Consider the following 22,355-nt stretch of genomic DNA (forward strand, 5'->3'; position numbering starts at 1 on the left):
CTTTAAGGGCAGCAGAATGACTTTGACTTTCTGTAGATTGGATTTATCAGGTAGGCTGCATTAGTGAACACTGTGCACTTTCTGAAATCCTAATACATAAGCACAAATAGGATTAGCGTCCACAGCAGTATGGGGACAATTTTTCCCTCCACCAACTCTTACTTCATTGAGCCGTCATTACTATACAGGGCAGAAGAATAAGCAGATGGGAAAATGCATAATTTGTGTAGCTTGTCGAAATGTGAATTATTCCTGCCTAAGAAAGAGGATAAAAGACATTCATTTATTTTATAATCAATGACAAAATTATTCAGAGTTACCACAGGGTTCCTTGATCGACTGTGACACTCTGGCTTTATGAGATGTGATTACACACAATTAAATGCCAAAGAAAGTTCACCGCCCCTGTCATTCAGAAGAGCAGGTTAATGTCATTGTTCATTTTCCACGGAGTGACTCCACTACTCCTCCATCGACTCTGGACCTTGTATGAGCCAAAGTCATTTAAAAATTTGAAGGTTAAGAGAATATAGTAGCACATTGGAATTTTGCTCATTTTCCAACATGGCGGAAAAGCAGTGGGAGGAAAATTATCACTGCTAACGCTAATGAGGTCGACTCTGACACATTTGATCTGACACGAACATTTCTGAAATCAGATCATCACGCTGTCCCATGTGAAATGTGAATGTTCGTTAGAGATACTGCACTTTGCATGTGAGGGTGATGCGAATTTACAAGATCAATTGTGATAGAGGTATGGATCTGCAGTTTAATGAGCTGAACAGCTACAGATTATTGATCATGTAGCTGTTCAAACACTTAGCCATTAGCAGGCCTGACAAATAGCTGCTATGAATTATGGTGTCACTTCATCTTTTGAGGCTTCACTCTACAATGAGAACTTTGAAGAGGTGAAGGGTGCAGGGGTCGACAATTTTGGTTATGATCGACATTCTTTCAAATCAAAAGGAGCTGCTCTTACAGTTACTCAAAGGCTTGTGCTAATGAATAGAAGTTGAACCTCACTTGAAATCCTAACACATCTTTTTACCTCACTAATAAACACTTTTAAAATGCAAAATGTGTGCATGAAAGAAATTCATATTTTTATTCCACAGCATTAAACTGATCAAAAGTGATAAAAATTCAAATAAATGTTTTTCTTTTAAACTTTCTATTAATCAAAATATGTATCATGCTTTTCACAAAAATATTAAGCAGCTCTGTTTTGAACACTGATAAAATGAAATGTTTCTTAAGAAAATCAGCGTATTAGAATGATTTCTGAAGGATCATGTGACACTGAAGACTGGAGTAATGATGCTGAAAATTCAGCTTTGCCATCACAGGAATAAATTGCATTTTAAAATGTGTTATAATAATAAACATGCATTTTGTATTCTAATAATGTTTACTGCATTTTCCCTGTTTTTCAATATTTCCATGTATTTTTGAAATCTATTTATATAGAGGAAGAGAGAGGTTCTGATACAGTACAAAGAATCATGGAAATGATTCATGGGAAAGTCCATTAGTTGAAACCTTATGAAAATGTTTGGTTATAAAAAATTATTATGAATGTAAATGTGGCAACCAACATAGAATCCTAATACATTCAGCAAAATGACTTGGCAGAATGTCCCATTTCAATCAATGTGTTACATCAGCATGTTTTTACCGGTAAAATGAAATTGTGCAGTTATATTTTCCACTTGGGCACTGAGGTATTTTTTGTCAAATAGGAGGCAGAAGATGTTCAACTATCTTTTAGCTGTTCTGCACTATAAATGAACAGCACATTTTCTTGCCTGTGCTTTGATTTTGCTCTGTTTGTGTCTTTATCTTGTCATTTGTCCTATGTTTTCCACATCTGTCTGCTGAATTACAGGTATTCTCAAGAAAAGGGAAAAAATGAGAAAGGAAAAAGTTAGAAAGATGGAATTCTGTGGTGTGGAAATATTTGTGTGACAATAAAAGCAAGGCTGAGGATAGAAGCAAGAAGTAGAAGTAGGTCTGTTTGGTCAGATATGGCTAATCCGCTCACAGCTTGACAGAACAGGAGCCCAGAACTTTTTCCTCCAAGCCTAAAAGCCTTCAAACTTAAAGCTTTTCTTCTTGCCAACATTCTTTGAAATGATCTTTTTGGATTGGACATGGGAAATTTTATTACTATTTCAAAGCTCAAGAGACTTATAGGACATGTGAGACGTGTTTCACTTAAGTATCAACTTTATAATTTACTGACTTTGTCCTCACATCCCTACATTTTTTGAGAGAAATAAAAGACAGTTTAATTTCATTTCATTACATTTCATTCTGAATGAATGAGTTCTGATTGAAATCTCAGATTTTTGATTGCAGACTTTGGTATCTTCACAAGTCTGAGCAGTGTGAGAAATGTTCCAGAGCATATTTGTGTTTGAGCTCAGGGGAACATCAATGGTTTATGTTTGCAAAAAGTTTTTGCAGCTCTGAGCAATTTTTAGTTAAACACAGACATATGTGTTGATTTGTTTCTTTTCTTTCTTTTCTTTTCTTTTATTTTTTAACGCAGTGGCCAATCAGTAGGATTTAAGTTTAAGTGAATTACTCTTGAAATTGCAATGACTGACATAGTGATAACCATAACAATGGATGGGACAAATAAATGTCAAAATAGATGATTAAATGGATAGTTCACCCAAAAAGGAAAATTCTGTCATCATATCCTCACTATAAAGTTAAAGCATATCCGCATCACTTTCAGAAGCACACTCACTGATCTGAAACTGGGCCTGGCAGTTTCAAATGAATTTCCTTGACTTTTGGAATGCAAAATATGTAGCAGAATGTATAGTTTAGTATTATTGCGAACTACTATTATATTGAACTCCATCAGTTTGATGTGCATTCACGCGCTGCCACTTCTTCAGTGAATGAATACCCACTTAATCTCAGAACAAGCCTTTTAGCAAAATGGAAATACTCTCATGAATTTTAAAACATTTATAGATAAGGCTAAAAATGTTAGATGTAAACTATATATGTTGAGGAAAACAGGTCTCAAATGCATTAAACAACAGGCCTCTGGTAGAATTTTTCAATTTTAATGTAAATGAAGTTTCTAAATACATTCTGCACGTGCACATAGAAACAGAGGTGCTTGTGCGTGAGTTTAAAGTGTACACAATAATAATATTTTATTCCTTTCATTTTTAATGGCATGTTTGTGTGCTGCTGCGCCTATAGGCGGATATTACTGACACGTCCTTTAAATAAATAAAAAAATGCTGGGTCATTTACTTTACACCAAGTTTTAGTTGGCCAATGGCACAATCATTTTCAGTTCCCTCAAAATAGCAACGCACTAACAATGCACCTGAACACACCTCATTTTCAGACCAGCACGCCCATGGGCGAACAGATGGGCACAGGTGCATTTGCTATTTAAACAATGTGGCGCTACACTCTTAAAAATAAAGGTGCTTATAAGGTTCTTCACAGTGATGCCATAGAAGAATAATTTTTGGTTCCACAAAAAAACCATTCAGTCAAAGTTCTTTAAAGAACCATCTCTTTCTTACCTTTTTATAATCTGAAGAACCTTCTTTCACCACAAATAACCTTTTGTAAAACAGAAAGGTTCTTCAGATGTTAGATTAATAGATAAATATAACTTTGGCGAGTCAGAGGAGATTATATTCCTGTCTAATACAGCTTATCAGTCAACATTAAAACAGCTCTAATGATAAAGTGCCTTACCACACCGCATAATTCAGTTATGTCACACAAGCCAAACAATATTACACAAAGATCCTGCCCTGCAGCTTAGTGTTTGTGTTTAAATTGTACTGGATATTGCTTCCTTTATTGACTAGCATATATCATAACTGAGGGTCATGACTGATAAAACTGAGCAGAAAAAAATATTAACAACCACCTAAAGTACATTTGTATCTCTCATTTCTTTTTTGAAACACAAATTGAACAGCCTGTCAACAGACAAAATATGATTTTGTACACGTTCCAACTGTGTCCAATGAGCAAGTAAAAGTATCTGTGAGCCAAACAGCAATGAAATATTAATTTTCTCCAAAACTGTGAAATGATGAACTGTATGAATTCAAAAGCCAAGCGTCTATTCATCACTTGAGTTGTTTGGCACGTTATCACTGCAAAACCTTACACATTAACACATGGCCACTGATGTGCTTCATCCGAGATCATGATAGCTGCAACTATTGTTGTTTTTTATTAGTGTCACTGACACGATAATGAAGCATAATTATTTAGCAACTGTCAGATGGAACCGTAACAGTCGCACTGCTCATTTCAGCTTCTCTTCACACGGTAATGCTGATGCCTCTCATCAACTGCCACAAGACAGATGACTTTTCTCTACTAATAGTCCCTGTTTCCTTTGTTAAATTACCAGACTTTGAAGCGAGAACTTTGAGGCCTTATTTAATTAACCCCACATGAGCTATGCTTGTTTTTCTGTGTGATTACAAAAGAGATGGCAGGTGCAGCAGGGAGATCACTAAGTGTTTTTGTCCACCATGCACTTTCTTTCACTTTTTCGGTTCTTTGCAGTAGGCTTACTGCTCAGACATTCCCCGCTGGCAAAATACAGTAGACATACACAATGTTAAGCCTAGACAGCCCGGTGAGAGGAGTGTGTCATGTAAATTTGACTCATATCAGCACAACACCACAAAGAGCAGAGAGACCGACAACCCCTCAGTAAGACGTCCCCCTGCCTTTAATTTTCCACTTGACCATAAATGTGAGCAAAACATATTTCAGCTTGCAGCAACTGCTTATGCTTTTCTTTATTTTGACATGTGACATCTGAACATCAACATTTATGAGATTTATTCCATCTGAACAGGTTTACGGTGGATTGGTGTGTGGTTTACTTGGATTTTAGGTGTAAAATATTTTTGTTTTTATTTTATTTTGGAAATAAATTTAAATGTATACCTTACAGGTAAGACAACCCTTATAAATTATTATTATTTACTAATTAAATGAACAAAAACAACATGCTGTTCACAAAAGCAACAGCTTTCTATGTTTTACTATTGAGATAGGACACCATTTACATCTGGACCAAATTATTGGTAAACTCTGTGGGCCTTTTTACACTTGACCACTTGTGCTTTTGTTCGATTGGATTGATCACGTATCTGATTTGAGAAAATGCATGAAGTCACAATACACTGCAATGACTGATTTTTTGACTGACTGACAATGATTTTTTGTTGGCTAAAATGTTTTATTTATTTTATTTTTTTTCACAGTGGACTGTTCGAGTCTCAGGTCTGGCAGGAATTGTTCGTGGGGGAGTGAATAACCAGCGCTTTCTTCCACTTTCAATACCACGACTGAACCCCCAACTGCTCCCCGGGTGCCGCAGCATTGGCTGCCCACTGCTCCGGGTGTGTGTTCACTGCTGTTTGTGTGCACTTAGGATGGGCTAATTCCGAGTATGGGTTACCATACTTGGCCACATGTCATGTCACTTTCATTCTTTGATTAATCTCTCTTCCTCAACTCTGGCTTTTAAGACATGCACAATTCCACTCATGCAAGTGCACACTTTTTCTTCTTTGCACAAATATGCATAAACATCCTTTTCTGAAGTTGTCAAAGTGCTGCATAATAATAAATCACAAATACGTCCATGCTACACACATACACACCAGTGTGAGCTGACTCAGCACAAGCATTTTTCTGTATCACTGCTTTAGTATGCTGCCACAGTCGCAAAGACCAACACTTTACAAATATCTCAGTGAGGACACTGCTTTACAACACACATAATCTTGCTAGTATAGAGATCCACTCAACAAACCCCCAAAATAATAGCTTGCGCTGGCACTTTCTGTAATAAAATAATTTCCAATATAGCAAGAAATGAACAGCACTTTGATTCATGAAACTGTGTTCCACTCCATAATGATCCAATGAAGAGGCAGAAGAAAGTCAAAGAACTATGATATTTCACCAAATAAGCTACAGCTGAAAAGGTGAACAAGTAAATAAGGCTGAGGTGGCATATACTCAATGTGCATATTATATGAAAGTGAAAAAGTGAAAGTGACGTGACATAGTATGGTGACCCATACTCGAAATTAGTGCTCTGCATTTAACCCATTCAATGTGCACACACAGAGCAGTGAACACACACACCCAGAGCAGACGGCAGCAAAACTCCCCTAGCAGAAACAAACTTCCATAACTGTGATCTAAATCACAAAACCGATGAATAACATAAAATACTGATCATATAAAATACTTTATAATACTGAATTACTATCATTTTTCTAGTTAAAGGTTCAAGGTTTGCAATGAATACAATCACAAAATATTTGAAAACACACATGACCTCAGAACTCATCCTCTAACATGAAACATAATTGGTGCTCTTCTCAATCACATGTGAATTCACATTTTGGAGATGCCAGTGAGTGGGAAGCCCATAAAGAGATGCTAAGGATGACTCATAACAGCAATTCCAGAGGCACCAGTGAAATGACAATATCACAGCCCCTCAACACCTATTAAAGAGAAGAATGTCAACATCATTTAGTAACCTTCTAATAAAGCACTTTCATTTTGCGTAGCACTTTATCGGCTCATAAAATTGCCAGAATTTTTCATTGTTCTCTTCTGGTTTATTTCTTTTTGTCGGTCTGTCCGTAATTTTTGCTTCCCATACCTTATCTTTTTCCCATGCGAAAAGCTTTTGTTTGAGTACACAGAGTAAACTATGTAGTTCTCTGCATGAGTTCTAGCTGAACACCGCAGCGGTGATTCTCTGTTTCCATGGTTTCCACTGTTCAAACATTATGTCCACAATGTCCATCGTGTTTGACTGGTATGGTAGACCACTGCTCAGCAGCATTCCTTAGGCTATATGCCTCCAAAGGTCATGTAAATAAAAAGAGAAATAATCAAGTTGTGTTCACAGTAAATGGAGAGACTTAATTTCTTCTGCTGAAACTCAAGATGCTTTTTGAATGTCAAATCATGGTTCATCAGATTTTAAGCAAATTGTATTTTATTTTATATAGACTATTACAATAGAAAAATAGAAGTATGTTTACTATAGCTGTCTCAGACATTTGGACCACACTGTATGATTTAAAGTAGAATTAATGTACATTAAGACTTTCAGGGGGGCTTGTGATCAGAGGCACAAGCACAATATACAATAGTTTGAAATTCAAAAGGCAGTACCTGGGCAGCACATCAGTCTGGCTGCATTGGAATTTCTCCAATCTTCCTCTGCAACCTTAATGAAAAAGTAGATACAGTGTACATTGGGTCCTTGAGGCATTAAAGTTTTTCAGTGGATTTGTTAATGTTGAAATGTATTAGTAGACACATTGGACACAGCTGACTGTGCACTGGGAAATTTGCACAGCAATACATTTTGTATTGTATTGCTTTAAGTCTTGCTTAAAGTCTCAGTTCAGTGATGCATTAGGTTTTCTCAGTTGCACAAAAGCAAGAAAATGTTGAGGTTATTATTAAGCATACTTGATTGACTCTGGTAATTACTTTACATGGTTGTCTAAAATCCCAAAAGCATTTACAGAAGAACAGCAAGTAAAGCCAATTGATTTGGTAATGTCAAGTGTAACATTCATGAATCAAAGTTGGGACAGTCCCTCTTTATCATGCTGTGGCTTAATGATAATAATCTGTTTTATAATTATCTGCCACAGTAATTTCATGCTCATTAAAAGAGAAAATAATAATGCTAATAAAAATTTAATCATGCTTGACATTTACTCACCCTCATGCCATCCAAGATGCAGATGAGTTTTTTTCTTCATCAGAAAAGATTTGGAGAAATTTAGCATTGCATCACTTTCTCACCAATTGATCCTCTGCCGTGAATGGGTACCGTCAGAGTGATAAAAACATCACGATAATCCACAAGGCTCCAGTCCATCAGTTAACATCTTTTGAATTGAAAAGCTGCTTTATTGTACGTAACAAATCCATCAATATTTTTAAGATGAAGTTTTTAACTTTAACTTCAACCATTCCTTGTTTACAAGTGAAAACAGTCCAAAACAGTTCCAAACAAACAGGTTGGTTGATTTAGTTGTGGACAGCGTTATTATGGATCATATTATGGACTGAAGCGTTATTATCGCTATTTTGGCCAGAAGCTACGGTTTAAAGTTAAAACGCTTTAATAATGGATTTGTCACTTCATAAAATGTTAACTGATGGACTGGATTCATGTGGATTACTTGTGAATTACTGTAATGTTTTTTTATCAGCTGTCTGGACTCTCATTCTGACGGCACCCATTCACTGCAGATGATCCATTGGTGAGCAAGTGACGTAATGCAAAATTTTTCTACATTTGTTTCAATGAAGAAACAAACTCATCTACATCTTGGATGGCTTGAAGGTGAGTACATTTTCAGCTAATTTTAATTTTTGGGTGAACTATTCTATTAATCATGACTGACCATGAACACAGCATTTCTACAATGCTTTTGTATTATGCTACTGTACATCCACATCACCAGGTGTCACTACAAAGCTCATAGCACACTGAGTCTGAAATGTTCGTCCGACATTTTTGCACGTTGAAAAATAAATACGACCTCATGCAGTGTCAATCATGTTTACTGCCTAATTCGGATCAGGTTCGATTTTAAGCGTTTTCGCATCCATAACAAACATTTTGATTGGAAAAGATGACGAATATGAAAAATTTGCCTTAAGGTGAAGACGACCAGCACAACAAAAAAATGACTAAGTGCATTTTCAATATTACATTCTTAATCAGTAGTATTTTAATATACTTTTCTGAAATTTTAATATGATCAACTTTTTTTTTTTTTATTCTTGTGCAAAAAGGTCTAATTATGTATTACGTTCATTCTGGGCCAATAACACAGCAATTAGCCACTCCTGTCCACCTCCACACGAGTAGCTGGGCAGGAACATTGTCTTACTTGTATCACTTGGATGTCTCTGCATGCACACACTCATTACTTACTGTACCAGCATTGAGGGAGATGTGGTAATTTGCAAACCTTCTATTTGGGCTCTTGGTAATTATACACTATCTTCTGACTGCAGTGTGGACACTTAGTGATGTGTGAATCACCATATGGTTTCACCAAGTGTTAAGTCATCACAACAGATGCTGAACACGCTGTCATCCCTCCCTCAGGTTTGGAACTGTGATATTTGTTTGCGTTGTCACTTAACGTAGCGCCTCAGTTACGCATCTTGTGGAACCAGCTTCGTTCTGGGCTCTTGCAGATGTCTCAGTGAAACTTGTGAAAGACAAGTCAGTGATTTTGGCTTGCCTGTGTTTGTGAATGTATTAGAATTTGATTAATTAGCTGGTGTCATTCATGTCTTTAGCCTGCCTGCTGGGAGAGATGTTGTGGGGATCAGGAAGTACGCTACAAAAATGGCTTTTGTTTATTGACAGAAGGCAAGTTGTTCACAGGCTGGGATGTTGCTGACTGAAGACTGAAGAAATTCTACACTGCATTCGTCGTTCTTCACACATGGAGAACTTCAGATGACCCTCACCAGGCAAACAAACCATCTCACCATTCATAGCAAACATTCATGACTCTTTGCCATCTTCACAGTCACAAACTGGGTTCTAGATGACAGCTGCAGAGGGAGGTTTTCTTCTTGTCTTTTTCTCTTAAATGGCTGCATTGCTTTACTACGTTTACAATGAGAGGCTTGTTTTTTGATGCCTAGTGTTTTCAAATCTTCAGATTTTAAAAGTTGTGGAGTGTATTCTAGGCTTACTTACATTTCTGACTTTAAATAATGTCACTGAGCAATGAATTAATAAATAATGGTTGAACTGTAATTCTTTCAATCTTAAGATTACTCATCCTGATGGACAGAGGGCATCTCATGTACAAAATCAATTTAAAGACTTTTACATCCATCAGTACAGTGAGATGCATCCCTTGATATCATAAATTTATTATCATAAATGATATATCACAAGCTAGTTTAATGGCATGTTTCTAATTGCCATTACTGTAACTAAATGGATTCATAAAAATATCAAACATAATAAAAAATCTTGTAAGTTTTTTTTTAAGATAATGATAAAACAAATATTTTTCTTTCATTTATGGTAAAAGTATCATTAACATTTTCAGCCTTGCTACTTATTCCATTCTGGTGCATTTGTTTAATGTTTTCATTTTACAATTTTGCCTATTCATTTATTTATTTATTTTTAAATATTTATTTGGAGTTTAAATTGTCCCAAATTTAGGTAAAAGCTCTGAAAAAAAAAAACATATAAGATAGTTAGAAAGCAAAATAATATTTTATTCAGATTGAACTACTAAAGTTCATTATGAACATTTCTAAAGGTTAAGAAACAGTAAAATTAATTCATTCATTCTTTCTTTCTTTCTCATCCCACCATATACAAAGATTATTGGAGTATGTTTTATAATATTTTTTTTCAGTCTACTTCAAAATTGTTCACTTAGTACAGTGAGTTACTTGCTGTTTCTTTTTAATTAATTGTGAAATTTACTAGCTATTTGTGAGTGAACATGGTTCTATTTTTTTCAGTGTACATTATAAAGCTCTCTCTGTTCCACGTCTTTGCTGCATGAACCCTTTCCTGATCCCTCTCACTCCCATTGCATTTCATTTCCCGTCTGTTCCGAGCTGTCTCTGCTTCCAGCTTCCCGTCCATCTATTATTCTTCATCCCAGTTTTTGTTCCCATCTCTCTCTGTCAAGCCTCTCATCTCTCCAGATGTCTCTTTAGTCTTTTTCTCTTTGAGTCCTATCTCACACGATGGTCACCCAGGGACTTTTTCGCCTTGCCCAAAATGTCCTCATCCAGCATGTCTGATTAAAACACACTTTCCAGATCCACCCTCCCTGCTTCTGTTGTCCACAATGCGACAGCCATTTTTAAATTATATAACATTATGGTGCATCTACACAGCATAAATATTCATGGGTGACTCTTCTTGTACAAGTGCATGGGAGAATCAGGCGTCTCGTAAATGATGCTCACAGCAATCTGTGCTGCTTTGGCTCAGGTTCAGGCCCTCCAAGCTACTGTTCCAGCTTTCCAGACTCACTGCTAAAAATGTAAACACGGAAATGCTGAAAATTTAGATGTTTTGCCAACAACTTTGCCTTGTATCAGCCAACAATTTACTTCCGAAGAATTCAAATATGACAATCAGTCACACTGCTCCAAGCTGTGTTGCAAATATGCTCCTGCTTGAACATTTTGACTTCAGCTTGGTAGTTTAGCCACTACCCTGGTAATTTTTGCCTTACATTGTTACTTGGTGACAGTGACTTGTGGGTCAGTAAAATGTGAGTGTACTTAATCATTATTTAATTAATTATTTTTTTTAATTATTTCAAAAGTATCATTGTGTTTTTTTGGGGGGATGAGTGTTGTACAACATAACATTTTACAACCTGAACTATCATTGTGTTCTCAAATTATCTGATTTATTAAGATATTAACCTTAAGACACAATCATGAGGGTCTGCAGTTGTCCTCTATATGATATAATTTCCAGTTTTAAGGTTTTTATTTTTGTTTCTGCATGCTGATCGCACCATATAACTCTGATTTAAGGATTTTTATTCACGTTTGCTTGTTGGTCGCACCACATGGCTTTGATTTTATGGTTTTTATTCATGTTTCTGCATGTTGGTCGCACCACATGACTTTTAATGGTTTTTATTCATGTTTTGCATGTTGGTCGCACCATATATCTTTGATGTTTTGGCTTTTACTCTTGTTTCTGCTTGGTCGCACCACATGACTGGTTTAGCAAAATAATTTTTTTTGGCTATATTAATAATAAACAGTCAAGCAATTTTAATTAAATATTGGGTAACACTTTACTTAAAGCCTTTATGTATAATGCAGTATAAAAGTAGTTTTAATGCATTACTGCACTTTATAATACATTGTACAATCTCATGAATAATTGTAACCACAGCTAATACATTATAATTAAATTAAAAATAAGTTCATTTGATTCTATTCCCCTATTCTATATTCTTTCCTTACTTTTTATGTTCTTGTACATTGAAATGACAACAGAATTAAAAAACAAAATCCCATAGCTTTTCTCTCAGATAGCAAAGACACCACTGAGGCTGAGTGCTGTCCTAAAAGACCTATCCTCAGTGGATTATGATACAGTTGTTAGACATGATGAGATGTGGTACGTGATAAGGCTGTGACTGAACACACTTTGTATTTCCTGTTTGATTGTCTATGCCAAAAAACAACCCTCCTCCTCCCATCCATTCCCAGCCATGGTCCTGCTAATCCATTTTCAAATGTACTGTAATAGTTTGCTCACCCAAATACATGAACATTATAGAAATTCCATGGATGCGAATTTGGGTCAGGGGTAAGACTGGAGGAGAAAGGACATGCCAGAGCTGTCATATCAGACTCAAGACATTTCTGAAACAAAATGGTCAAACTGTTAAATGCTAAATGGATTATCTCTTGTTTACAGAATTATACTGACATTTAAAGACAGCTCTATGGGTTTTATGAGATATATGTGCATGGGTAAATTTAATGTTATTATTATTATTATTTTTTTTAATGGTATGTTTTAAGATTAGTACAGTGGAAAGTCATTTGCAGAGAGTAATAAGGAACACTTCCTAAGAGGAAGTTTAACTTGTTGAACTTTTTGAACTTGTCTTCTCTACACTCAAAACATTGACAGTTGGTCAGTGAAGGACATGAGATAATCCTAACAAATTGTATCTTTTAGAGAAAATGTTGGTTCATGACATTTCTTAATGCTTCATACATTAAATATATATAACAAACTGTGACCTTCCTGAAGGTTTCAGTATAGTAAGTGCCGACAAGTGGCTGCCTTTATGAGCGAGTAATTATTAAGTCATTCATTCAATGCATTTTTTAAAACAACAGGAATAAAACTAATTATGAGACGATTCTTAATAGCATACAAACATACTGCTATTGCTATTTCTGCTATATTAGAAGTAGTAAATGAGTATGCTATTTTGAATTTAGATGCTCTCTTTTTAATTGAGTTAATCATTAAATCAAAAGATTCATTCAAAAACACTTATCTTATTTATTAAAGTTCTTCTGTGGCTGCATGTGGAACTATTTTACTTGATTTAGCAACAATAGACAATATTGTGTCTAATATGTCCTACTGCCATGCTGATAATTTGAAACAACATGCTTGCTTGGGTGATATTTCTTGTCATATTTATAGAGTGAAACTCGTACTTTTCCCCATTGATTTTTCTCATAAGGATTTTTTTATAAAAAGTCTTCCATAAAGAGTTATAAACCACAAATCAAACTAACCAGCTACATGGTAAATCACAAATTCTGAAGCGAAAATTTTTAAAAATCAGTCAAAAACATAAAGGTACAAGAAAATGAAAATTCTGCCATCATTTACTCACCCTGATGTTGTTCCAATCATGTATTTGTTATTTTAAAATGGCTTAAAATATTTAAGTAGTTTTAGAGCATAGAGAGACTGGCTCAATTGCGCAGTTTACAATGCTTCATTGGAGTAAGTGGGCATTAAATAGTTATTTTGGTGCAACTTGCTTGTTTCAATTCCCTAATTGGTGGTGATTTCTTTGCAGCATCATGCCGGTTTTCCCCAGAAAGTGTGCTATTGAAACCTGATTATTTGATTGATTGCTTTGGTTGGGTCCTGATCGCCAGCTGGATATACATTATCCATTAGATACTGTATAATTATTATTATTATTATTATAGTCTTAAATATCACAAACAAAACTCTAAAAACTTTGGGAAATTATCTTATACTTCATATCAGACATAAGATTCTGTTGCATGACCATCAAGTTCATTGTTCCAGATATATATTTGGATCCAGAGACTAAATATAGCTTATTTACTTTGTTTTGCAAATTGAGAATGTCTTCTACCCCACACTGCCAGCCACATACTCAACCACTAATTACATTCAGTTGTTTAAAAAGTAGGTCTCAAATTTTCCCAAACTTTTCTGTTCCTGCATTAACTGGATTCGGACTCTGTCTGAAGTGGGGGGGGGGGGGGGGGGGGGGGGGTTCAGAATTTTGCCAACATCTTGTATTTTTTTAATTGAAAGATTTACATAGCAGACAGTCCGACGCATTGGGGAAATATTCATTTCCCTGGAATAACGTTTCCATATTTGTGGATGAATGAGTTCAATTTCTCATGCAAGTCAAAGCAAAGCAATCAATAATTTGAGGCTCTGCCAGAGTATGACCTTACAGGTAGATGCTTAAGGAAAAGGATCAGCTACTAATTAATACAAAATTATTTACACGCTTCACATGGAGACTTCATTAATTATTAAATGCAGCATCTTCCTACAATTACCAGAACTGAATCTCCTTCCCTGTTTGAGTTCAGAGCCTCTTATCTTGTAAACTACACATAATATTAACATTTTTCTTTTCTAATCCTCTATTTTTAAAGTGCTGTGTCGATAAAAAAAAAAAAAAAAGACAATTAACATCAAAGACGCTGAACCTGCATTTTAAGAATTAAACTCAGACCAGTATTAATCCTCGATCCCATGCATGCATTGTGTTCAGAAACATCACCATTCCTAATGCAATCATGCCGGTGAATATTATTTTTTTTAAAAGGATTGGAGGGTGTCAAATTGACCTCAAGGGAAACAGAGTTTATCCAACCATATCAACATACATCTGCCAAAGCACCAATTAATCCCGTATTCTAATACATCAAAACATCTGCCCTTTTGAATACAGATTTCCTCTCTCTACATCTAGATACTAGAATATTTGCATTAAAATCTGTAAAATCATACAAATGAATAAGGAAAGTGAGGTTACTGTAGACCATTCCACATGAAAACAAAGATGGATAACTCAACAGGTCACATCTTAATGACATTTGCTTTATCAGCTTGTTAAAAAAAAGTCTAATGTGCATTGTTGTCACTCCACAGATTCCAAGAAGTGCAGTGCTGAGCTAAAAAAAATAAAAAATAAATAAAGATGATCTGGAAATGTAAGTGCGGTTAATTTGCTTGTGGCAAAAGGGGATACTTGTTAAAACATACTAGACTAAACATTTTGTTTATGTTAAGGCTACGGATTACAAGTAATGATGTCAATGTACAAACAATGTGCTCATTGTTTTGCTTCATAAGATATGAGTATATCGTCAAGAGCCAGGAGTATTAATTCTGTTTTCTGTATCTGCTTTTTTTTTTTACTCACAAAGTGATATAACCCCTTCACTTCCATTTTATGAATCACCAATGACCATGGATTCAGTCACCTACATTTTAAATGGCTTGAGGGTGAGTACATTAACAGCAAATTTTCATTTTGGGTGAACTTTTCCTGTAATACAGAAAAAAGCATTAATTGATGGAAATGTGACTTTCATTTTTCATTGATACAATGTTGTCTCTGCCACCTCAGACCTCTGACCTCACTGACATCAAGTGTGGAAATAAGAGGCATTCCTGTAATACCTGATCACCCTTCCTTGAAGAACTTCATGACGTTCTTCAAAGCATGCTTTGTAAGTATTGTTGATTTTTCTTTCTGTTATAAATGATGTAAACTAAAGGGGTCATAACATAGTTTTTAGCTAAAAATTCGTTTTATTAATTTCCTTCATGTCCAGGCTTCTGATGATGAGGAGTCACACCAAAACGTTCCAGTTGGAATTCGCAAAAGCGAAGATGTTGCACAACATTCCCTGTCTTTCTCCTCCATCTAGCCCCTTTAAATAATTGTCTCAGAGGGTAATCTTGGGAAGGACGGTTTAGAGAACCTCCCTCAGACCATTCTTGTTTTTGGACTGACTTATGCCTTGCATCTTGATTAATGAGCAATACATTAAACACATACATTTTCTCTTTGTTTAATTAGACAAAATCTCAACTTACCTAAAGTTACCTGAAATTTGTTAAATGGATTTTGTAAAATGAATTAAAATAAACTGAATTATAAAACAAAATCCTTGTTTTTTGTATTTTTGTCCTTGTTTATTGTGCAGCTGTAACTTAAAGAATAATAAATCGGCAGAGAAATCAGTCATATTAAACCAATTAAATAGTTATATTAAAAATGCAATTTGGTCTACTAAAAGTTAACTTTAGTGCAATTTATTGTTTTGAGTTACCTTAACTGGTAAATTTGAGTTATTGTAACAGATAGTCAATGAACTGTAACGCGCGTTGGTTCTATATGCCAGCTTCACAGTTCTTACCGCGCGTTGGCTCGCGGGTTCTTGGCTTTGTTCCAAGGAGGACAGAGAGCTCGGAAGTCATAACACTTGGTTTATTAAACAGTAGAGGTGAACATCACGGATTAGCCACATCCGATTACACAGTGCGCGTCAACTCTTTCTCAACGCTCACACCAACTGCTCGCCAAACTAATAGGCTTGTTTGAGATGAGCAAAATCTGCGCAGAACCGATCACCGGTGATCAGCGCGAGATGCATGCCGGTTAGAAATGTGTCCGAGGGCGGTCCGCCTTGCTCTGATGTCATGCTGACGTATGTCAAAAATCTCTCGCGAGCGCAAGGCGCACGTGTCGGATTCTGCAGTCGAGCGCAGTTACTCTCCACCAACTGCGCTGATCAAAAGCATCATGGGAAACGACTTGCTGACGACACAGCTTAATGCTCATTGGCTGCGAATGTCATCTGATATTTTTTCCCCTTAATCCTAAGAAGTCCATTAGCTATAGCCTAATACTATTTACTTTTTCTATAGTAATTTATTAGTAATTAGGACATGTGCTTTATTTATTTACCCTTTTATTTTTATTTTCTTGGTTTGAAGTCCTGTTTGTTGTAATTTTCTCTTTATGTATTGTATGCTGATGTTAATTTTGTACATTTACATTTTTGTACAACATTATTCCATTAAATAAATTAGTCAATCCATCAATACATGCATGCATTGGCTACATCTAATGTGACGGTTTTGCAATTAGGCCTCATGTTTGTGTGTTTTTATCTGAGATCTTTATCTGGGTATGTCTTATTTCAGGAGTGCAGTAAACAAAGCCCACACATGCATGCTAATTTCTTAATTTAAAATGTGTTTTTGTTTCATATTAATTTTGAATAATAATCTGCTGTACACACTTTTCCTAATCATTAAACATGAAATTCAAATTTACATTAAGGTGACAAACAATTGTGTAATATATTTATATGGAATATGTTTCATGTAAAAAAGGTATAGTTCACCCAAAGAGGTTTTTTTTTGGGGGGGGGGGGGGTAAACTGTCCCTTAAGTAGGATACACATAATTAGGTTAATCAGCTGTGCCATATCCCACTCTGAAATGTTTAACCCGTAATTGGGGATAACAGTGTAAATTTAGTGCAAATTTAGTGCAAAAAATCTCAAACAAGCCTAGTATCTCTCGCGAGCCTAATCGCGGATCTCTGTTCTCGCGATATTACCTCTACGTCTTATTTAAAGTTACAGAACATTCATTTTAACCTTAAATTTCACTCCCTACAGAACTAACACTTTCCAATGTAAAGAACTTGAAATGTCTTGTTTGTTCAACAAGACAAAATCAACTTTTTTAGGGCAACGAGTTTCCATAAATGTTTTAAGTTCAATCAACTTGTACGGGCTTACAGTGTAAAACCTCATTTTCTTTGCATAATTTTCAATGTGTCCCAATGACGTGTGTCGAGATAAAAATCTGTTCATCTGCACTAAAAGCGCCATAGTTATTCTCTGACAGCAATGAGTCAGTTGGCACACAGCTCAGTGGTTTTATTTTCAAGAGCAGTGGAAAACCAACAGCGTTACACTGAAGAAAGAGGAGTCCAGGAGGCAAAATGGATACAGTTACCAGGATCCCTTCATTGCAATCCCTTCATTGCAATTCAATTGCAAAGCTTTTGAGAATGCAGCCCAAATGCAATGTCCTGACACATACAAATAATTCATCAAAAAAAAAAAAAAGTACAGTCGAAGGATTTTTAATCGTGTTGTAGCTCAAACTGAACTCCTCATGTCTGTTTTCCCCTTGGGGAAAAATTGAAAATATATAGAACGGGGGGGGGGGGGGGGGGGGGGGGGGGGTGACAATAGGAAACAGCAGGATAAATAAATACAGAATCATTCACATAATAGTAATTTACAGCTCTCATCTTAAATTTGACTCATTTCCTAATTGTCTCAAAATTATTTGTTTCAAAATGACCTGCAATAAAAAAGATTGTTCTTAAATAAACTCTGGTTTAAGAAGATATTAAATGAGTTTAGCAGCAAAACATGTAAAAGCATTGGCACGAGAAGTAGCTGAATCAAAAGCACTGGCAGATATGGTGAACCAGCCACGTTTATCAAGCACATACATATATAGTTGAATTGGTGCCAGTGGAATCAGGGGAGGGATGGAACTCACACACGCAAAGAAACCTCCACACAACAGCATCCGCACACCCTCTCGCACACAGCATACATTTCCAAACATACACTGCATTCAGACACAACACAAACCCATTCACAACATTTGTTCGGCACACACACACACACACGGAGATCGATAGCAAAAAGACAATGACCAAAGAAATAGAAAGCATCACTGCTATCAGCCCTTAGTCCCAAAGTATCACCCTACTGAATGCTCAGACATTTAGGGTGCAGTAGATCAGTGTACACCAACAAATGATCATTTGTTCTTTTATACAAGAAAAGTGCTGAACCAAGTCAGAAAGAGCACCTCCAGTGAAATCAGGAGGTGTTTGTATCATCTGATACAGTCACCAAAGTCTAAAGTCATTTTTTTGGATGATGCAAAAAGTCTTATATTAAAAGTGAAAATGACTTTTGATATGAATACATATCTTAAGTTCCCATAATAAACATTTTGTTGTCTTAAAGCCTGCTGGTAACCAGTCCAAGATGCAAAGAGACAGAAAGGCTTCCATCCATGACAGGTGTTCTGTATTCACAGAGCCTTTCTGCATCACAGCATGGCAGAAAATGTCCCCAGTGGTCCTACACTAGGGGGGATCTGTAACTAGAAGCCTTAATGTTCGATTGGAGAAACTTGTGTCAGCTCGTTTAATACACATTGCCCCTGGCAAGGATTTCCACAGGAGTATTTCGTGTCTTTGTTCCTCAGAAGTAATGCTGTGTAGGCATTGGTAGACCAATCAGCATGGAAAAGTTGTACGTAAAGATTCTGAATGGTGTACCTCTGAAATCCTTAGAGAAATCCATGTTTGCAGTATCTCCAAGGCCTGGTGTTCTTAGAAAGGCGAGATAACAGAAAAAAAATACAATAAACTTTGTAACTGACTTCCATGTCACTTGTCCTTGCAGGTGTGCGATAGTCCCAGTAAGTTCTTTTATGTTCAGCCATGATTTGTCAAAGTCTGTGAATATTTTTGGATTAGCCCCATTTTATAACACAAATACCAAGAATCCAATGCCTGAGGCGGTAACCTGGAGTCATTTGAATAGCATGGTATTCTCAGTTCACTGGGCAGCACAAAAAGCCCTTCGTTTACATCGCAACAGCACCGTTATTGTGCTTCTTTTAGTCTGTGTTCTGAATAACCGCATATTTGTTGTCTGTGCAGATGATCCACCTCAGGAGCTTCAGAAGAATGTGCCTTTGGTGTTCTTGCAGAGAATCTTTTTGAAGGCTCTGCGAAAGTCTTTGTTGAAGATGGTGTAGATGACCGGGTTAAGGCAGCTGTTGCAGTAGCCGATCCAGAAGAAGAACTTAAAGAGCGGCTCTGGCAGGGTGCACGTCTCCGGGCACACAGCCTGTAGGCTGTACGAGAAGAAGAAAGGGAACCAGCAGATGACAAAGACACCAATTACCACCGCCAGGACAAAGGTGAAGCGCTTCTCTCGGTTCACCATGGCTTTGCGCCGTGCAGAGTTGGGCGTTCCTTCTTGCTTCATCTTCTGGGTCACTAGCTTGGCACCTTTGGCAGTGGCGATCATGTCTCTGTATTTCTGGATGGTGGCGGGAGAATGGATGCCACTTGGTGTCACACCTGGGGTGCAAGGGACCTCTAACCCCCTTCCACCTTGCTCGGTGTCCGAGTCAGAGCTCATGCTCTCTCCATTATTATTGTCAGGCTGTTTCATGATCTTCTTCGCCTTTTTACCCGCTTTAGGTTTATTAGGAGCCATTTCGGATGAATTTGAAGGAGACGGGGAGGGGCACGGCGTGGTCGGCGTCAGGGTTGCCGAAGGGAGTTGCAGATGTTTGTTGGAGATTGGGGGGCTCGCCGCTTGCTGGGCAGACTCCACTTGAGACACGGCCAGAGTCGGAGGCCTGGGTTTTTTCTGCAAGGTAGAGGGCGTTTCATCTCCTCTTCCGTTTTGTAGACCATCCGTGTGGACCTTGTGCTGAGGGGTTGCGGCATTGACCAGGACCTCTTTGAGGGGCTCCCCTGGTGGACATCTTGTGCGCTGCTTGGCGATTTGGTAGATCCGCATGTAGACTAAAATCATAATCAGACAAGGAGCAAAGAAGGAACCGATAGTAGAGTACAGGATGTACCAGCGCTCATCATTGAGCTGACACTGTGGCAGCCCACCTGAATCAGCACCACCTTTGTTCTTGTTCATGGAGAGTAGCGGTGGGAAGGAGATGACTGCTGAGATCAGCCACACCACCAAAATGGCACATTTGATGCGTTTGGGCGTCCGCTTTGCGCCGTATGTGACGGCACGTGAGATAGACATGTAGCGGTCTAGACTGATGGCGCACAGGTGTACTATAGAGGAAGTGCAGAACAACACATCCAGCGCCAGGTAAATCTCACACCATACGGAGCGGAAATACCAGTAGCCCATCAGTTCATTGGCCAGCGAAAATGGGATGATTAGGGTGGCCACCAAAATATCCGCGGCCGCAAGCGAAACCAAGAAGAGGTTCTGGGGCCCTCTAAGCGAGCGGCTGGTTAAAACAGCTATGATGACCAGAATATTGCCAACAATTGTAAAAATAATCATCAACGTGATGGCTGTTGCAAAGGCTGCTGTGGCTTCTGGAGTGTATGGATGGAGTTTAATCATGCTCTGGTTACAAGTCGGTGAAGACGTGCCTCCGGTGCTGTTGATGTTGTGGCCATGCAGACCCGTGCCGGTAGAGCACGCGCTTGCCATGACTGCCAAAGCGCGTCAACTGAAATAATAATCGTCTCTATTAGTTATCCGAATGTGGCCAGAATAAATTGAATAATCTCCTTTAGCTGCTTTTTTTCGCTTCTAAGAATTTAGTAAAATATGTTTGTTTGAAATTAAATCAACGATCTTACGTATAAACGAATGAATACATTGTTCACTGAGCTAAAGATTCTGCCAGCTATTGTTATGTCACATCTCGTCGAGTGTTGGTAGTTTGTTTCTTTGCGTCAAACTTGCAATAAGCATCATCTGGGTTCTGGAATAATTATGCAAACATGCAACTTAATTTAAAAGGCAGGCATCAAATAAATTAAATGTCGGATAGATTACATTTATTTAATTATAATTTACGGTTGCGATAAACTACAATTCACAGCTCTGTCGGTAAATTATCAACTTCAGAATGTTTTATTATTATTATTATTATTATTAGTATTATTTTATAGACGACAGCTAATGTGAGGGGGAAAACTAAAACAAAACGAACAAAAACGCCCAGAACCAATGCAGAAATACAAGCTATGGTGCCACAGATCGATTATTTTCCAATATGAAAAAACAGCGCAATATTGTGCTTCTATAAATGATTAGAGTAACACTTATTCAGTTTTAACATTTTACATAGGCTATTCTAAAATTCAGAATTAGGAATAAAAACGTTATAAATTCTTAACAAGTGCCTACAAAACAAATATATTGGAATGCTTAAATCTAGGTTACCCAGATGCACAAGCCTCCATGGAGCGCAAGGCTTTAAATATATATCTCCAGAGAGCACGCAGCAGCGCGCGGCGATGTGCCAGTTTCCCCTCACAGTTTTCACAAGTTTACAAAAAGAATTTAAGCGCAACAACTACCCTGATAAATGATGGAGTCTGATGTAGTTGTGTCGTTGTTACATTCCTGAGTGGAGAAAGTCGGCTTAATAAAGAATCAGAGGCACGCCGAAATTTGTCGGGTATGTCCAAGCATTAAAAAGAAGTACAGTGTCTGAAAACAGTTTCTCGTCCGTCTCCCTCCGTGTTTCTCCCGTTTTAGTCACAGTATCTCAATCAGCGAGTTGAATGCCTTCTATGTGCCTCGCGCATTGCCTCAGTGACAGTTTGAAGTATCGGTGCTCTGGCTCCATATCTACGCAGCGGTTCTCC

The 22,355-nt window shown here is 37.2% G+C and overlaps 1 protein-coding gene across 1 annotated transcript; it reads right to left on the reverse strand.

Annotated features, from left to right (window-relative positions):
* Positions 1 to 18,155: 18,155 nt before the first annotated feature.
* Positions 18,156 to 22,329, reverse strand: adra2b (adrenoceptor alpha 2B). Its single transcript, XM_079382977.1, has 2 exons — positions 22,065 to 22,329; positions 18,156 to 21,205 (listed from the first exon to the last, which is right to left on the reverse strand). Exon 2 carries the CDS (start codon positions 21,184 to 21,186, stop codon positions 19,660 to 19,662), a length of 1,527 nt encoding a protein of 508 aa, XP_079239103.1. The 5' UTR covers positions 21,187 to 21,205; positions 22,065 to 22,329; the 3' UTR covers positions 18,156 to 19,659.
* Positions 22,330 to 22,355: the final 26 nt, after the last annotated feature.

Source organism: Barbus barbus (genome assembly GCF_936440315.1).
Source record: "Barbus barbus genome assembly, chromosome: 28".
Classification (NCBI taxonomy): domain Eukaryota; kingdom Metazoa; phylum Chordata; class Actinopteri; order Cypriniformes; family Cyprinidae; genus Barbus; species Barbus barbus.

Coding starts and splice junctions, on each gene's coding strand:
- adra2b (XM_079382977.1), bottom strand. CDS start 21,186: ATGGCAAGCGCGTGCTCTACCGGCACGGGTCTGCATGGCCACAACATC.